Below are 17,378 nucleotides of genomic sequence, written 5' to 3' on the forward strand. Positions count from 1 at the left end.
TCTTGGTCAACATACTTAACCTTTTTGCATTTAATAATAAAAAAAATGGGAACAGTAATGTCTTTATCACAGGATTTTGTGAGTGTGCCATTGTTTTATAAACTATAAAATGAAATGTGAATCCTATCTAATAAAAGAGAAAGATGGTAATTGGCGTACGACCGCTACCCTTCCCATTGGCTAATCAGGGAGATATGCAAATTAACTGTCAGCCAAGATGGCGGCCGGAAGTCAGGCAGCTGATGGGAACAGGGAGGCTTGCTTGCTTCAGTGACGGAGGACTCCAACATTCCCCGCATGACTTCCCAGCCTCTCAGCTGCAACTCTAAGCAAATATGTTGCAAATATAGAAGCTAAAAAACCCCCAGAAACCTGCTTTACTCAGCCCGGCTTCAGCCAGCTGGACCGCAACATTGTATCAAATACAGACAGTAAACAAAGGCCAGAAATCTGTTTTCAGCAGCCCAGGCCTCAGAGCTAAAGCTGGCCCAGAATAAAAAAAAAGAAAAGAAAAAAAGGAGCGGTTGGGAGCTTCAGTCACCCGTTGCTGGGGTCGAGCCCCAGCAGGTCCAGGGGTCCCCAAAGGTGTAGACGGAGTCGGCGAAGAAGGAATGACATGGAGACAGCGTTCAGTTGATCAGCAGCCTAGCCAGGATCTCCAGCCAAGTTCTGGTCTCGATCTCCAGAGAGGTTCTGCTTAGGATCTCCAGCCAGGTTCTGTCCAGGTTCTCCAGCCAGGTCCAGTCACCAGGTTCTAGTCAGGCTCTCCTGCCAATCTCCGCAGTCAGGTTCAGTCCAGGATCCCCTGCCATGTTCTCCCGCTAGGCTCTGTCTCTAGGCTCCGAGGCCAGTCCCTCTCCAGGATCCTCCAGCATGCTCTCGCCAGCGAAGTTCTTCTGTCTCTAGGCTCCGTGTAGGTTCTGTCTTCTTGATTCTGTTCTAAGTTCTGAGTGTTTCTGTCTTGTTACAACTATATTTATACCAGTTGATTCAATCCTATCACTCTCTATTACCAAGGTTAGGGCGTTTCTTATCTCCGTTCCAGGGAGAAAAGATTATGTAGTTTAAGCATGATTGTTCATAGTTAAAGGGATTAATTACCCGCCTGGCACTTAGTTGAGGGGTTTTATTCCCTCCCTAACTTCAGGGGAAAATCCCTACCTGGGGATTCAACCTTTCTCGGAGAGGTGACTTTGGTTAAAACACAGCGCCAAGAAGGTGAGCAAACATATTAAGAACCGTATGCCATATATGCCAGGTCCCTTGAAACAGCAAGGATGGACCGGCTCCCGGCAAATTCCCCCTTTTTTATTTTTTAAAAGCAAGCATTAAAAAGAAAAACCTGAAACGCTCTCTTGTATCCATTTTAAGAGTAGGATTGGCGCTTTCTGCTATTACCTGAGTCCTGATCTATCACCCCAGGGAGAGCTTGCCAATCCTGCACTTTCCCGGGGTGGAAAGGCTGCAGTGGGGTTACGGATAAGGCTCCTTGGGCCTACCTTCTCCCATGCCTCTACATTTACCTTTCCGGCACCTTTCCTTCCTCAGAAAAGCATGGACGTATTTCTTGTATAAAATGTTCTGTCTGACTGGGAGTAACCTTAATTCCTCTGCTAACAAGCATATATGTTAAAAGATCAATACAGAGTCTTTTTTCTTTAGACTCAGTATGGCACATCTTCTTAATCTAAAGATCAATACAGAGTCTTCTTTCTTTGGACTCAGTATGGCACATCTTCTCAATCTAAGTTCTGTACTATCCACCTTCTTACCCTACTTATCCTCTATAGGGGGGTCTGTAGCACCCTGGTGGAGTCCTATCCGTCCCGAGTGTGGGGTTCTCAATGGGGGGGGGGGCTTACCTAAGGGAATCCTGTTCCAGGGGTTCCCAAAGGTGTGGACGGAGTCGGCGAAGACTATCCACCCTCTTCCTACGGTGGAGTCCGATCCGTCCCGAGTGCAGGGCGCTTACCTAGGGGTCCCTGTTCGGGCGCCAGATGCCGGGGTACAACCCCAGCAGGTCCAGGGGTCCCCAAAGGTGTGGACGGAGTCGGCGAAGAAGGAATGACACGGAGACAGCGTTCAGTTGATCAGCAGCCTAGCCAGGATCTCCAGCCAAGTTCTGGTCTTGATCTCCAGAGAGGCTCTGCTTCGGATCTCCAGCGAGGTTCTGTAGCCATGTTCCCTCGCTAGGTTCTCCAGCCAGGTTCTGTCCAGGCTCTCCAGTCAGGTTCAGTGTCCAGGTTCCAGTCAGGTTCTCCTGCCAATCTCTGTAGTCAGGTTCAGTCCAGGATCCCTTGCCATGTTCTCCCGTTAGGCTCTGTCTCTAGGCTCTGAGGCCAGTTTCTGTCCAGGATCTTTTGCCATGCTCTCTCCAGCGAAGCTCCCCCGTCTCTAGGCGCTGTCTTCTGAATTCTGTCTCATGAGTTCTGTGTTCTAAGTTCTGGCTTCTTGATTCTGTGTTCTGAGTTCTGAGTCTTTCTGTCTTGTTACAACTGTATTTATACCAGTTGATTTAATCCTATCAATCTCTATTACAAAGGTTAGGGCGTTTCTTATCTCCGTTCCAGGGAGAAAAGATTATGTAGTTTAAGCATGATTGTTCATAGTTAAAGGGATTAATTACCCGCCTGGCACTTAGTTGAGGGGTTTTATTCCCTCCCTAACTTCAGGGGAAAATCCCTACCTGGGGATTCAACCTTTCTCGGAGAGGTGACTTTGGTTAAAACACAGCGCCAAGAAGGTGAGCAAACATATTAAGAACCGTATGCCATATATGCCAGGTCCCTTGAAACAGCAAGGATGGACCGGCTCCCGGCAACCCGTCAGCCTGAAAACGGCCCTCAGCCCCTCAGCCAGACTGGCCAGGCACCCCAGTGGGGACTCCCACCCTGATCCAGAACACCCTTCAGGGCAAACCAGCCAGCCGCCACCCATGCACCAGGCCTCTATTCTATATAGTAAAAGGGTAATATGCCTCCCAGCACCGGGATCAGTGGAGCCGCGCGGCCTCCTGGCACCGGGATCAGCATGACAGGGGCAGCGCTCAAACCCCCTGATCACCCTGTGGCTCTGTGTGTGACAGGGTGCAGCGCCCCAACACCCTGATCGGCCCTGCTCTGTGGGTGATAGAGGGCAGCGCCCCCACCCCCCCACCCCACGGGCCCTGCTCTGTGTGTGACGGGGTAGAGCCATAACCTCCCCATCGGCCCTGCGCTGAGTGTGACAGTGGCGGCGCCCCAACCCCCTGATCGGCCCTGCTCTGTGTGTGACAGGGGGAGCTCCCCAACCCCCTGATCAACCCTGCTCTGTGTGTGACAGGGTACGGAGCCCCAACCCCCCTGATGGGCCCTGCTCTGTGCATGACAGGGGGCAGCGCCCCAACCCCCTGATCACCCTGCTCTGTGCGTGACAGGGGGTGGCGCCGCAACTTCCCTATCGACCCTGCCTTGAGTGTGATAGGGGGCGGTGCCCCAACCCCCCAATCGGCCCTACCCTGAGCGTGACTGAGGGTGGCATCACAACCTCCAGATCCGCCCTGCTCTGTGCATGACAGGGGCTGCGCCCCAACTCCCCAATCGGCCCTGTTCTGAGCCTGACCAGGGGCTGCACCCAGGGATTGGGCCTGCCCTCTGCCACCCGGGAGCAGGCCTAAGCCAGCAGGTCGTTATCTCCCGAGGGGTCCCAGACTGCGAGAGGGCACAGGCCGGGCTGAAGGACCCTCCCTCCCCCCCGAGTGCACAAATTTTTGTGCACCGGGCCTCTAGTATAATAATAATACCACAACAAGCTAGTTCTTAGTCAAACTTAGGCATTGGTGTGCTGGTAAATGTTTTAAAATAGGCCCTCTGGAGGGGTGGAGAGAAACCTGATTTGTAGCATTTCCCTAGTTCAGTAGTATAAATACCTGCTTTGGCTGATTTCAAGCTATCAAACAAGACATCACAGGAGAGGGACAAAATTGAGAAGAGATGAGCACAGTTGGTTCTTGAGAGCCTTTGTGAGCCAGCTCCAGCACCCCCTGGCTTTAGGGGAACCTTCTATACCTCCACTTTTAATAGACATAAAGAAAAGCCAAAGCCTTCTCCTGCAACTTCAAGTCATAATTGACCACTTTTCCTGATGAGAGCTTTATTTTGTAAATTTATTTTGAGTTATGAATACACAATTCCTCATAAAAACTCAATTCCTTTGTTAATTTCAAGTGGCATCAAATTTTAGGTGAATTTTGTGGGCTGAATAAAATATAGATTTTTGTCTAAAATGCACAAAATTTCTTTCAGGCAATTGCTTTCAATAATTGTGTTCCTATATAACTGATCAAAAAGATATAATAAATTATAAAAAGAAAATAAACATATTTTAGGTACTAAAGTCTATATAAATCGACTATATATAGTTGCTTACAGGCTATTAGTAACTGGTGGGTGTGACCAGTTAATATTGCAAGTGGCGCCCAGCTGGTTTTCGAAACCTTGTGTATGTGCCTGTTGAAAAGCAGTGTGGCAGAGTAGTTGAAAGCATGGATATTGGAGAGAATTCTTGAGTTCAAATTCTGGCTCTGCGCTTAATCACTACTACCCTGGGGCAAGTTATTGGTGTCTCTGTGCTTCAGTTCCCAAAAAGGAAATAATAGTACCTCCTGGTCAGGTTGTTGTGAGAACAAGATGAAGCTACACAAAATCTAGTGTTTATATTGTTATTTTAAAAGTCTGTAAGTTTGCATACATAGCAAATTTTGATTGAATTCCGTACGTGGAATATATTATTCCTAATTTTTAAAAGCTGATTCTGTTATATTGCAATTAAAGATGAAAAACCAGGTACTTTATTACAGTGTTGATACTGAAATAATCACTGCTAACTTTTTTTTCTTTCATATTAAGTTATTTGTAGTTTCTTGGCTGCTGCAATTTATAATCTTTTTAGTTCTACAGGAGTGGTATTAATAATTACTACAAAAAGTACACAATTCTTTCACCAAAATCCGGAGTCAGGAGGTTTAGGTTGAATAGGAATGTTGTCAAGCTCCATTTATAAATGAGAAACCAGTCAGTCAGTAATAGTAGCTCATAGTACTTCCCTTTTGGGACACTTCTCTAGTAACTCCTTCCCTTCCCAGCAGAGTTAGTGTCCTTCTTTGGGTTGTCACAATACTCCACCTCCACCTTTATTAAGGATTTCTCATTCATTGTTGTATAAATTGATTTTGGCATCTGTCTCTTTTACTCTTCATATCTGTTACTGTCAGCACTGAGCAGTGTACTTTTCATTTAGTAAATGCCCAGTGAGTGCTAAGGAGTGATTGAATAGATGCAAAGAGCATTTCTTTTGTTCTGTTTATGTAGGGACTCTTAGAGATAGCCACAACCGGAAGCGTTTGCCTACTGATATAATGTGTGATTTGTTTGGTGTACAGTTTGGCTGTGGCCAGTGGACTTTCTCTTTTCTCCTCTTTTTCTCAGGCAGAAAGCTTAGAAGATAAGAATATTGCCAAAGTCCATCTTTCTCAACTAGAGAAGTTAAAATCACAGTGTGACAGGCTGACAGAGGAATTAAACCAGAATGAAAATGAGAACAAAAAACTAAAGCTAAAATATCAGAGTTTGAAGGACAACCTAGAAGAAAAGGTAAGAATGTGAATGAATTCTAACTTTTTTAAAAGGCTTACCTGAATTTCTTCTAGTATTTTCTTCTAGAACATATTTTATGTTTTAATAAATGTTAATTGTAGTCCTGCATAGGACAGTTGTATTGGTGCCATAAAAATTATAGAAGTTTTAATAAACTGTGATTGCTGTCATTTTTATTCTTTGAACAAACCAGTGATCTTTTAATAAAGGGTGCCCCAAAATTCACGCAAGAAGTAATTTTGATAGAAAACACAGGTTTATAATTAAAAATTGTAAATTTTTTATTGATTCATAAAGTATACAGTATAGAGTTATGTATGGAATAGCATATCGGGTAAATGGCCTCCACGGCTTTGTTGGCATATACGCACTCTTTTGTTGAAATTTTCCATGACCCAAATGCGGCTGCCCAGGCAGTAACAGTTAATAGTGCTCGCTATCGCGACCTGATAATCCAGTTTTTTGTGCCTAAATTGCGAGATATGGATGTGGACGACATGTGGTTTCAACAAGATGGTGCCACATGCCATACAGCCCGAGAAACAATTCAATTACTGCATGAGTCATTTCTTGGTTGTGTAATTTTCCGTTTTGGTGATCAGAATTGGCCACCCAGATCATGCGATTTAATGCTGTGGGACTTTTTTCTTTGGGGTTTTTTGAAGTCTAAGGTTTATGCCAACAAGCCCATGACCACCCACGCCTTGAAGGGGGCAATTGAGCGCTGTATCAATGAAATTCAGCCACATTTATGCAAAACGGTCATCAAAATTACTTCTTGTGTGAATGTTGGGACACCCTTTACATTTGATTTTAAATTTCTTCTGGATTTTAAAATGGGAGTAGTTTAGAGGCAAGATAGTAAAGCAAACAACTGATTTAATTTGTGTACTTTTCATGACTCTGGGTTAGATTTTATCCATCCTCTAACCTATGAAGAAACTGTAGCTCAAAATAAAATAGCTAATTACTCACCATATGTTCAACACTTTTAATACTCATAGTAATTTTAGGAAATCAATACTATTACTAGTATGCTCCTTTTTGCACTTGCAGAGGCTGACTGAAGCTGTGGGGGTTGGTAACCTTGGAACATCCCCAGCAGGCTCACTGTTTCCCTAGCTGTAGATATGTAAGTTGATTTGGAGTGTCTGCTACATCAGACATTGGGTAGAAGAGAGAATCACTACTTTTGTGGCAAAAAGTCAACTAAGAATTGAAGCCAGAATATTTAAATTTGGTTTCTATTTCTTACACCAACTTCCTTAAAGGATTTTCATTTGAGTGTGATAGAAGTCAAATGTAAAAAAGACACTGAAGTATGGATAATAGGATAAGGTAGGATAAACGAGTCAGATGGATCCTCTACTTTATAAGGGTAACTAGAATCTGTGATGGACTGTCGCTGGGTGGGTGTTATAAAACTTCATAAACCTCAAGGAAACAACTTTCTTAATGATTTGCTCACCTTTCCCCCTGCTTTGTTTGCAAAATTTCCTGTATTGTGTGTGTGTGTGTGTGTGTGTGTGTATGTATTAACTTTCTAGTAATTGTTAAAAATCAAAGAAATAAAATATAAATTAGTTTGCAATTTATGATTAAATGAGCTAACTCACTAAATTTAGGCCTATAATCTTGACAACCACTGCAATTTAGTTCTTGAGTCATTCTTTATTTTAATTATGTCTAATGTTCATATATATTTAATGTATCTATTGCCAGGGTGTAGTTGCTGTGGAGATAATGAAATTTTCCAACTTTTTCATAATTTAAATTTTAGCCAGAAGATGTGTTAACATCTTTTATATTTATTTATTTGCATTTAAGAAATAGTGGTAATAATTTTGATATGTTGAAAATGTAAAACGCACTTGTTCTGGTTAAAATAAATGTTTCTTCACTGATCCCATTTGTTATGTTTCAGGCAGATATGCATTATGATAAATGAAACATTTCCCTCAGAGTCCCAAGAGTTAATGATTATATTCTGTTGCTGGGTATTGAGCATCTAGTAGGTGACAGGCATTTTTCTGGATGCTAAGGCTAGGATACAGAAAAGACACAGGGCCTTTCTCTTTGAGAGGTGGTATAGCATTAGTGGCTGTGAAGGGAACTTTGAGTGTAATTTTCTAGCTATGTGGCTGTAGGCAAATTGCTTAAAAATAAGTCTTACTTTTATAAAACATCCTTAAAACAGGTATAATAATACATCTACTATGGAATTAAACATGAAAATGTGTATACTAGTAAAGTGCTTGGCAGATTATCCGATATAAGCTATCAATTATTAGCTGCATTATTTTGTTATTGTTTTCAACTGTATGCCAATTAATGGTTTAAACAAGCAATTAGCCAATCAGCAAACATTGATTGACTGACCATGGTTCCTCTAATTGTGTGTTAGGTTGTTAAGAGCAAGGGAACTGGAATCAGAATTACTGCAGAAATGTGCTTATTGGGAGTTTAGAGTCAGAATTTGTTGAATCACTTGAGACAGGTGGTCTACAAAGGAGGTTCCCATCTGAAGAGTTCTATCAGCAAGTGATATTGAAGCCATGTATGTTAAACAAACCGAACAAGTGGGCAGTTTCCTGTTTGGGACAGGAACCAAATCTTGGTGGTTTGTGCATCCCGAGATGAGGAATAGAGCCAGACATGCAATAGGTAATTTATAAGTAAATTGCACATCTATACATAATCATGTGTATATGTAGATAAAGAAATATGGATAACATATATATATATCCTATATAATGAAAGGGATATGCTAATTAGCCCTGATATGCTAATTAGTCATGACCAGTATGCAAATTGACCATCACTCCACCACACACGATGGCCACCCCCATGTGGTCAAAGATGGCCGCCACAAGAGGGTCTGCAGGGGAGGGCAGTTGTGGGGGTATCAGGCCTGCAGGGGAGGGCAGTTGGGGGGTGACCAGGCCTGCAGGGGAGGGCAGTTGGGGGGACCAGGCCTGCAGTGGAAGACATGGGCAACCAGGCCGGCAGGGGAGGGCAGTTAGGGGTGACCAGGCCGGCAGGGGAGGGCAATTGGGCCAGCAGGGGAGGGCAGTTAGGGGCAAATGGGCCAGCAGGGAGTAGTTAGGTGTCAATCAGGCTGGCAGGGGAGTGGTTAGAGGGTGATCAGGCTGGCAGGCAGAAGCAGTTAGGGACAATCAGGCATGCTGGCCGGCGAGCGTTTGGAAGCCAGCAGTCCTGGCTTGTGAGAGGGATGTCCTACTGCCTGGTGGGATCGGGCCTAAACGGGCAGTCAGACATCCCTTGAGGGGTCCTAGATTGGAGAGGGTGCAGGCTGGGCTGAGGGACACACACACACACACACACACCCGTGCACGAATTTTGTATATATATATATATATATATATATATTCTGTGTGTGTATGTTTGTGCGCACGCGTGTGCGTGTGTGTGTGTGCGTGTGTGTGTTGGCCTGACTGGGGGGAATAAAAACAAGAACACCAGATAAAAATACATTTTCAATGAAAAAAGGCCCTAGGACTTATAGCCCAAAGATTACTGTCTGAGCAATGCAATGATCTTAATAAATGGGGCCTTGTGGGTTGAAGGGGTTTGTGATGGCCCTCTGCTGTAATCAAAAGGGAAGCCTTTCTTGTTTACTTAACAAAGCCTTATTCTTGCAGGCCCATCCCTAACATAAATATGTGATGCTACTTATGCCACTGACACACACTTCCCCCTTTTTTTTAAACGTGTTGCTACTAATTTAATTTGACTGCGTACTTTGGTTTAGGTCTTTGTTTCTTGTCATGTTATTACTTGGTAAACTAAGAAGTGTTAAAATTGAATCAAAATTCATATTACAGCATTAGTACCGGCAGGCAGCCTTAATTAGTAGTAGAAGATGCTGTCCATATATATATGTACCAAATAACTAACTTTAGCATATTTTTCTCATGTATTCAGTGGTGATATGTGGTACTAAAATACATTTTTTTCCAACATCTGATTTTGCTTTAGCATCAAATGTTATTTTTCAATTTTACATGACAAAGATAATAAGAATTGTGCAACCCACAGAATTTTTACATATGCAGTTAAGACTTTATTATGAGCTTCTTACCAGAGAAAAAGCTCTCAAGAAAGGGTACAGATAGAATTTTATTCCATTTATAGTATCATTAAAATCTATTATACCTTTTGCTTAAAATTTTAAAGGAAAATTGTTTGGTTTCTTCTATTGTTCTAAATTGATCTTATTAATATTAAACTTTATATTCTTCTGGCACTTACTTCAAAACTCAAAATGTTGTTTATTTTATCAGAAATATATTTTTATTGATTTTACTGGAATCTGTGAATCATTGAAGGAGTTAGTGTATAATTAAATCATTTTTGCTCAGCAAGTCATCAAAATTGACATACTAAAGGTTTTAAATGTCTTATCTATACAGACACATATCTGATTTAATTAAAAAATACTTCATTAACACAGGTATGAGTTTATTAATGACACTGGCCATTTTTTTTAGAGCTTTCCAGGTAATTCTGTCGTATAAGTATTGAAGGATTGATTTTAATTTTGAACATGTTTACATAATATTTTTGATAAAGCTGGTGCCTAAAATTAAGAAAACATTATTTGTTAAAGTATTCTGTTTATACTCTGCATATTCTCTCCCTCCTTACTTTTTATAAGTATGGATGTTTCATGAACAATATATACAGCATTTTGGGCAAGTATAAAAGCAATGAGAAAAATGGTATAAAGAAAATGTTAAACATTAAATTGTTTTTCTAAGCCCAATGCAAACATAATAAAACATTTATTTTCATTTATTAGTGAAAGAATAATATAATTTTAATGACTGTTCATTTCTATAAATTCTGAAATTATAGGTTTAAAAATAGTTTTGTCTTTAAAAGGGAACACTTAAAAATTATAAAACAATAGAATTTCATTGTGAAAAATGCAGGGCATTTTGTAGGACAATATAACAACTCACATGTAATCTCCCACCTAGCATTTTAAAAATGTGTGTTTTAGTGAAATTCTCTTTACGGTTCTTTTCTACACAGACAGACACACAGACTTCACTTGGGATCATGCTCTGTGCACAGCTGTGTACTCTGAATTTACATGTCATTGAACATTTTTTTGAAATCAAGTTTATTTGCCACCCAATATTTTATCTGGCAAATGTAGCATTATTTTGTTGCTGATTACATTATTTGCTTTTTTCTCTATTTTAAAATTATAGATCAAGGAATATTTTTAAATCCTCACCAGAGTACGAGAGGGAGGGAGGGAGGGAGGGAGGGAGGGAGGGAGGGAAGGAGGGAGAGAGAGAGAGAGAGAGAGAGAGAGAGAGAGAGAGAGAGAGAGAAAGAGAGAGAGACATTGATCAGTTGCCCTCTGTACACCATTAAACTCCCTGACTGGTGATCGAAACCACAACCCAGGTGTGTGCCCCAATTGGGAATCAAATCAGCAACCCTTTGATGCACAGGACGACACTCAACCAACTGAGCTACTCTGGCTGGGCTCAAGTAATTTTTATCCTCTATGATGTTTTATCCTCTATACTTTCCATATTTGGAACTCTCATTTGTATTTGTTACTGTTTTCATTCTAAGCAGAATTATGAGAATATGCTTCTTGTCACTAGAGACCCAACCTGGAAAAAGCCAGAGGCTAGATACCTACTCTCCTCATTTTACTTTTCTCCTTCAATCTACCAGTAGTCACAACCATATGTGGAATTTCTCTGTTACAAGAGATGCTGGTACATGAGTACACATACCTTGTAGTTATAGGTAGCCATGGCGATGCTGAAAGATTCTTCAGTACTTTCTGTTTTTTGCCCTCCCTCCCAAAAAAGTCTGTTAACTTTTGTTTTTAACAGGCATTATCTCAAAGTTTACAGGGTTGCTCTGAACTGTTGTACAAAGGTTTTATTTCCTAAAACATTTGTCATCGATGTACTTATAAAGTGTACAAGGACTTTAAACAAATATGTACTCCCAACATATTGGCGAGTTAGTTATAGGTGAGTTAATTTTGGCCCAAAGAGTTAATTGACTTACCCAGTTGCTCCCAGTTGTCCATTGGTATAAATGGGAAAAAGACTCAAGGTTTATCAATCTTATTTTTTCCATTGTATCAGAATCTATAAGAACCATTTCTGGCCAATATATAGATTATGAAGGTTATCTGGGATACTTAGCTATCTTATGTAATACTTGCTTGTTTCCATAGTTATACATAATTCTTTTTAGAGGACTTTATTTTCTATTATTAGTGCTTTCAGGATATGACAGTAACTACAATGAAACAATTAGGAGATACCTCAACACTACAGATGGTGACATGTCCAAGGCTATAGCAGTTCATGGGAACTTAAGTGTTGAGTACATCAGGATTCATAGAAATGTATATTGGTTCCTTCCCATGGAATCCTTTGTTTAAATCATTTGAGAAGTGGCACCTTGCAACATGTTTTAAGGCTATGGCTATGCTGGATAAAAACACTTAGGAAATAGTTTTCTTGTACAAAATGTGGATCTTTGAAAAATGGTAATTATTATTCTCATTTGCAAGTGTAATGATAACACCCATTTTTACAGATGGTGGAGACTGAGGTTGAGAGTATATTGTGACTTGCACAACATTGCAAAGCTTGTGGTGGAAACAGGATGTGAACACAAATTCCTTTTATTTTCCCCCTTTGTTTACTGCCAGTAGAATGACTCACATTTGTCCTCTTAATGTTGAATTTAAATTTAGGGTTATTATATTCAACAGATTACCATATACTCTTGGATTCTTTTTAGCCTGACACAAACTTTGGAGAAGGAGTCATCAATGATTTTGTTAGAAAAATCTAATTAAAACCTGATATTGCCACATAAAAGAGATCAGGAAAAAATGAATCAGTGTTGTTTAGTTCAGTGTTTCAGTTCTAATTTGACCATCTGTTTAGGATTGCCATTTTTCATGATGTGGATAAATATATATGATTGTCATATATCTGTTCTGTAAAATGTTTACTACTTTGCAAAATCATAGTTACACATTTTTTTTCCAAAAGCTCTTTGATAGAAGGCAGAATTCTCTGATTTCAAATTCTTTTCTTAAGAACAAGAAAGAATAGAAGCAAATGAGCTGTTGACTTCTAACATTTACTTTAAAGTTTACACTATAGGCCATTTTTAGATAGACTGCACTCTTTGGTGCTTCATCCATTTTAAATTGTGTGAGTAGAACAAAGTTGTAGCTACCACGAATTAATTAGGAGGCAAATTTAAATCAGATACTCTAAATAAACACTAATTAGGATCTTATGAGTAATTTCCTGTCAGATTTCTGTCATCTTAAGAAAAAACCCAGTGAAAATAATAAAAACGGTCCAATTAAAGGTACACTTATAAATTTTGTGTTTGTCATTTACAAAGCATTTTTAATTGAACCACTTGCAGTCATTAAGTCCTCAGTAGTCTTTGACTTCTACAGAGAATTTACTGAAACATCAGAGTGCTTATGAAACATTGTGCCAGATACTAAGAAACAAGTTTAGAATGCAAAGGTCAAGTGACTATACAGTGTGTGTGTGTGTGTGTGTGTGTGTGGGCCGGGGAGGGGGGTGGTAGGGCGGGCAGTTATACATACAGCTATGCAGAGGGAGGGGCAAGAAATAAAGGTGAATCGAAGTACAGTTGGTCTCTACTTTCCAAACTGAAGCAGGTGTGAAAAAGCCATTTTCAAACTCTGTTATTTTGACAGTGACTTCTCTACCAACCATTGACAATCAAAGAGTTTGATTTTAAAATGAATTTAAGGAGTGAAATTCACGTTTGGGTCTTTATTTCTCCTGATTTGAATTTGATTGAGAGGCCTGCCATTTAATCCTAACTCACCAAGTGGTTGATAACTTACAAGGGCTTGAGAGGAAAGTAGTTCTGTATGAGCACTTAAAAAGCCTGAACTATTAGTTTGATTTCATTTAATTTTGAAATTGTGAGTGATACCCCTAGTATAGGAATTAAACTGAATAGGCCACATGAAGAGTTCTATATTATATCTTTCAGCACTTTGCTTAAGTTAAGCATTCCTGTTTTGCTTTGGTGGACCCTGTAAGGGAACATAAGATGAATGTCCAGGTTTATTTTCATTGAGTTTTCTCTCATTACTATTTAAAATGCTTGTTGATTCGGTCTGTTTTGTCATTTAATCGTAAACAAGCAGTATTCTGTAAGTTTTAAGGAAAAAAAACAGCTAGGAAGTGCTTATTATATACATGGGTTTTATTATTTGGAGATTTGTTTTTAAACTTTTCTTAGCATATTCTTTTATAAGAATAAATGCATGCTTAAGCATCTTTTAGGTAAAAAACAAGGAGGGGAAGAAATTCTGGTGGTTTTTAAAGATGCTGTATGCTTATAAAAATTTCTATGGAGATGAATGATACACTCCTTTTTCTTTTGAAAATTAAACAATGTTCATTCCAAATGCATAATTTAAAACTTTAGTTGTTTGTTTCCTTGTCTATATTTTGTTTCAGAAATAGAAAGGCATCAGAACTGCTTATTTTAAATAATGTTATTTCTGTTTCCAGGCATTTGACTTGATAGAAATACATAATTACAGAATTGTCCTACAACTTAATAAATACCCTTTAGAGATATTTTTGTTTCCAACTTTGTATATTAATTTTTAGGAATGTATCCAATATATATCCTAACACCTTTTTGATTATGCTGCCAATGATCTTTGTATTGCTCAATATTCTCCTAGAAAATGATCTTGAAAAGCCTGATGCAAAAATAATTTACTTACATGGGGTTAGAAATTTAAATTTGAATTTCCATTTTTTGTTTCTTTCTTATGGATAACTTTCCTTAGTCTGCCCAAGACCAAGTAGGTTATAGATTGGAAAGTCTTTTTCACACAAAAGGTTTAACATGCATCAAATTCATATATCCAGTGTCCTAATATATCATCATTTTTTTTTATGTTAGCTCTACGATTTTACCAATGCTCTCAGTTCTTATTCTTCACATACTATTAATCGTAACTTCTTTCTCTTCTTTGAAGGAAACTGTAAAGCATCTACTTTCAGCATCTACTTTCAGAAGACGAAGAGTATATTTAACCCACAAAATAGTAGCATTTTTACTTTAGGAAACCAGTCTTCTAGTATTAATTATAATGTTATTTTGCTTACTAAATACATATAGAGAACCACCTTATTCTTTCATACATGGACAGTACTTTATTCATCAGCAGCTCTTCTTGTTTTTGTGCTCAGAATTTATTCTGCATCTGATTACTTCTTACCCCTGGCAATCCTCTCACTTTTGTGACATCAGCTTGCCTTGACAGTCACAGTAATCTGCTACTGAAAAGATGATTGCCCTCAAACTGAAAAGAAGTTTGCTAATTAGTTTATTGAAAAAACCCAGCTTATTGAAACATGAAGAGTCGAGTTCAGAGATTCTGTTTTGTTTTTAATTATTGCATAGTTGGGATCTACTATGGTTGGCATATAGAGAATATACTCAAAAAATGCTTGTGGAATGAGAGGAAAATAAAAGGATTTATCTGTTCCAGAAAATTTATTGACTGCTTTCTATGTGTAAGATATTCTACTAGGTGCTGGGATATTTAAATGAAAAAGAATTAGATTTTTTAACCTTGAGGAAGTCACAGTCTGGTGAGGGGACATATATGAAAGACACACATAGTAGTAAGTAGTATAGCAGAAGCTCATATAAAGTGCCAGCAGAGCACAAAGGGGGCACCTAGCCTTCCTAAGAGCTGAGATGTTCTGTCTTGTTATAACATCCATGTGGGTAAGGAAGGAGGTGCATGTTATTGGGTTTTTATAACAAGGAAAAACATTCGGTCTTATGACCTTTCCTGGTCCTCTTTATTCCTCAGTATTGTTGGGTTCACAGAGGGCAAGGGGTATATGTAGGACAATCCATGGGGACTTTCAAATTGATCAGAACTATAGGATTTTAGAATTATCTTACTTTTGCTTTTTTTTCTTTTTGATACCAATGGAAGTGTTAAATAGCCATACTTCGAATTTTAGAAGCCTACTGTCTTAAAAGATCTTCTGTTTTTAAAAAGTACGTTTGCAAAAAGTAGTTATGGTGTGACCAGCACTTAAGGTGTTATTTATTTATTGGCCATTTTGCAAGACAGTTTGAACTGCTGTGTGGCAATTTACCAGATTAAACTCTTCTTAAGTTTTCTGTAATATCCATAGTAGATCCTTCCCATTGAGTCATGCTGCTGTTTCTGCTTTCGTTGGTGTTTCATATTATATCTCAACTTCCTTACAGCTGAGTCAACTCTGTTGGCATAAGTAATGTGAGCCTTCTTTAGAGAACCAGATAAAAGGCTTCCAGACAGATTCAATTTTTGTTCAGGATAGTTTCATTATTTGCCTTGTAATCCTAGTGTCCTGGATTTGAGGCTTAGGCATACAGTTATCTTGTGTTACAGAAATACTCTTTCCCAAAACTTTTTAGGTGATGTGTCCAGGTCTAGAGTTTCAACAAGCCATGCTCCCAATAACTTTGAATTACATTGTGCTAATTTTTATTTCAGACCTTATTACAGGGTGGAGCAAAAGAAGGTTTACAGTTGTGAGTATACAAAACAGAGTTTATTCCTGTATTATAATTTATTAAGTATTGTATTATTTTCCATAGGAACCACTGTAAACTTACTTTTGCCCCGCCCCATATTATTTGATCTTTCTTTACCTCTTTTCCCGTCTGCCCCTGCTGATGGCTTTGGGTATCAAATATTGCCACACTTGGTTATTCAAGTTCATTTTCTGTAAAAGAAAAACATTAACATTGCAAATGAATGATTTATTTAGTTTGGTAAGTGTGCTTTCTGTTTCTGTTAAGGTGTGTGAAGAATTGTTTTCATTTCATGTAATAACCATATTGGGAATAAAGCAGCTTTTCTGGAAATCTTAAGACACTAAAGAAATCTCATAAGCTTTTACCAAGGAGATAACATTTTGGACATGCTCTAGTTTTATTAAAGTTACTCTATTTGCATTAAGATCATGTCTCCTTATAATCATACAGCCTTTGGAAAAGTGAATATTCTGAGTTATGAGGAGTGTGCTGAACCACAAATATAGAATTAGAGGAGTATTTCTGATCCTTTGAATTACAGGTCTCTTGATCAAGCCAGTCAGCTGTGTGTGTGTGTGTGTGTGTGTGTGTGTGTGTGTGACGAGACTGTGAGCAGTATAATTTTTCATTTCCTTTAGAAGTAAATATCAATAAATACTAGCTTTTCCTGTCCTGAAATGGAAGCTTCTTAAAACCTTGCTGTCTGGACAGTGGAACCACACGTGCTTAGTGTGTGGTTAGTATACTTACTAATTAAAATTTGCCAAGAGCAGATTTCATGTGTACATAGGGTATGTCTCTAGTGTGGATGGAGAGCCCCTAAAAGTTTAGGATATTGTTTGTGCTTGATGAGTGTTTTCCTCTTTTTATGGTTTATTTTGAATATGCCTTGTGTTTTCTAATGATAAGGCTCATCCAGAAATAATTTTTTAGTTATTCTTTCTACATTAGCACTACATTAGTCTCCACATAACCTGCTGATGACTTTTCTCAGTTTTTCATACTGGCTTTCTAAAGTTCAGTTTTACAATTTTGACCTAGCATTTTAATAGCACCAGTCAGGGAGTAAGGGAACTCAGGGCATGGGTTTTAGGCTCTTTGAAT

General features: G+C 39.1%; 1 protein-coding gene across 8 annotated transcripts in view; it reads left to right on the forward strand.

The window, feature by feature from the left end:
* Window positions 1–17,378, forward strand: part of CEP128 (centrosomal protein 128) — a 343,429-nt gene that overhangs the window by 132,745 nt on the left and 193,306 nt on the right. For all 8 annotated transcript variants that reach the window (XM_059688963.1, XM_059688957.1, XM_059688982.1 and 5 more), the window contains one exon: window positions 5,466–5,630. In XM_059688963.1, the coding sequence (XP_059544946.1) occupies window positions 5,466–5,630 (165 nt within the window). The remainder of the gene's footprint in view (window positions 1–5,465; window positions 5,631–17,378) is intronic.

This window comes from Myotis daubentonii, chromosome 1, assembly GCF_963259705.1.
Source record: "Myotis daubentonii chromosome 1, mMyoDau2.1, whole genome shotgun sequence".
Lineage (NCBI taxonomy): Eukaryota > Metazoa > Chordata > Mammalia > Chiroptera > Vespertilionidae > Myotis > Myotis daubentonii.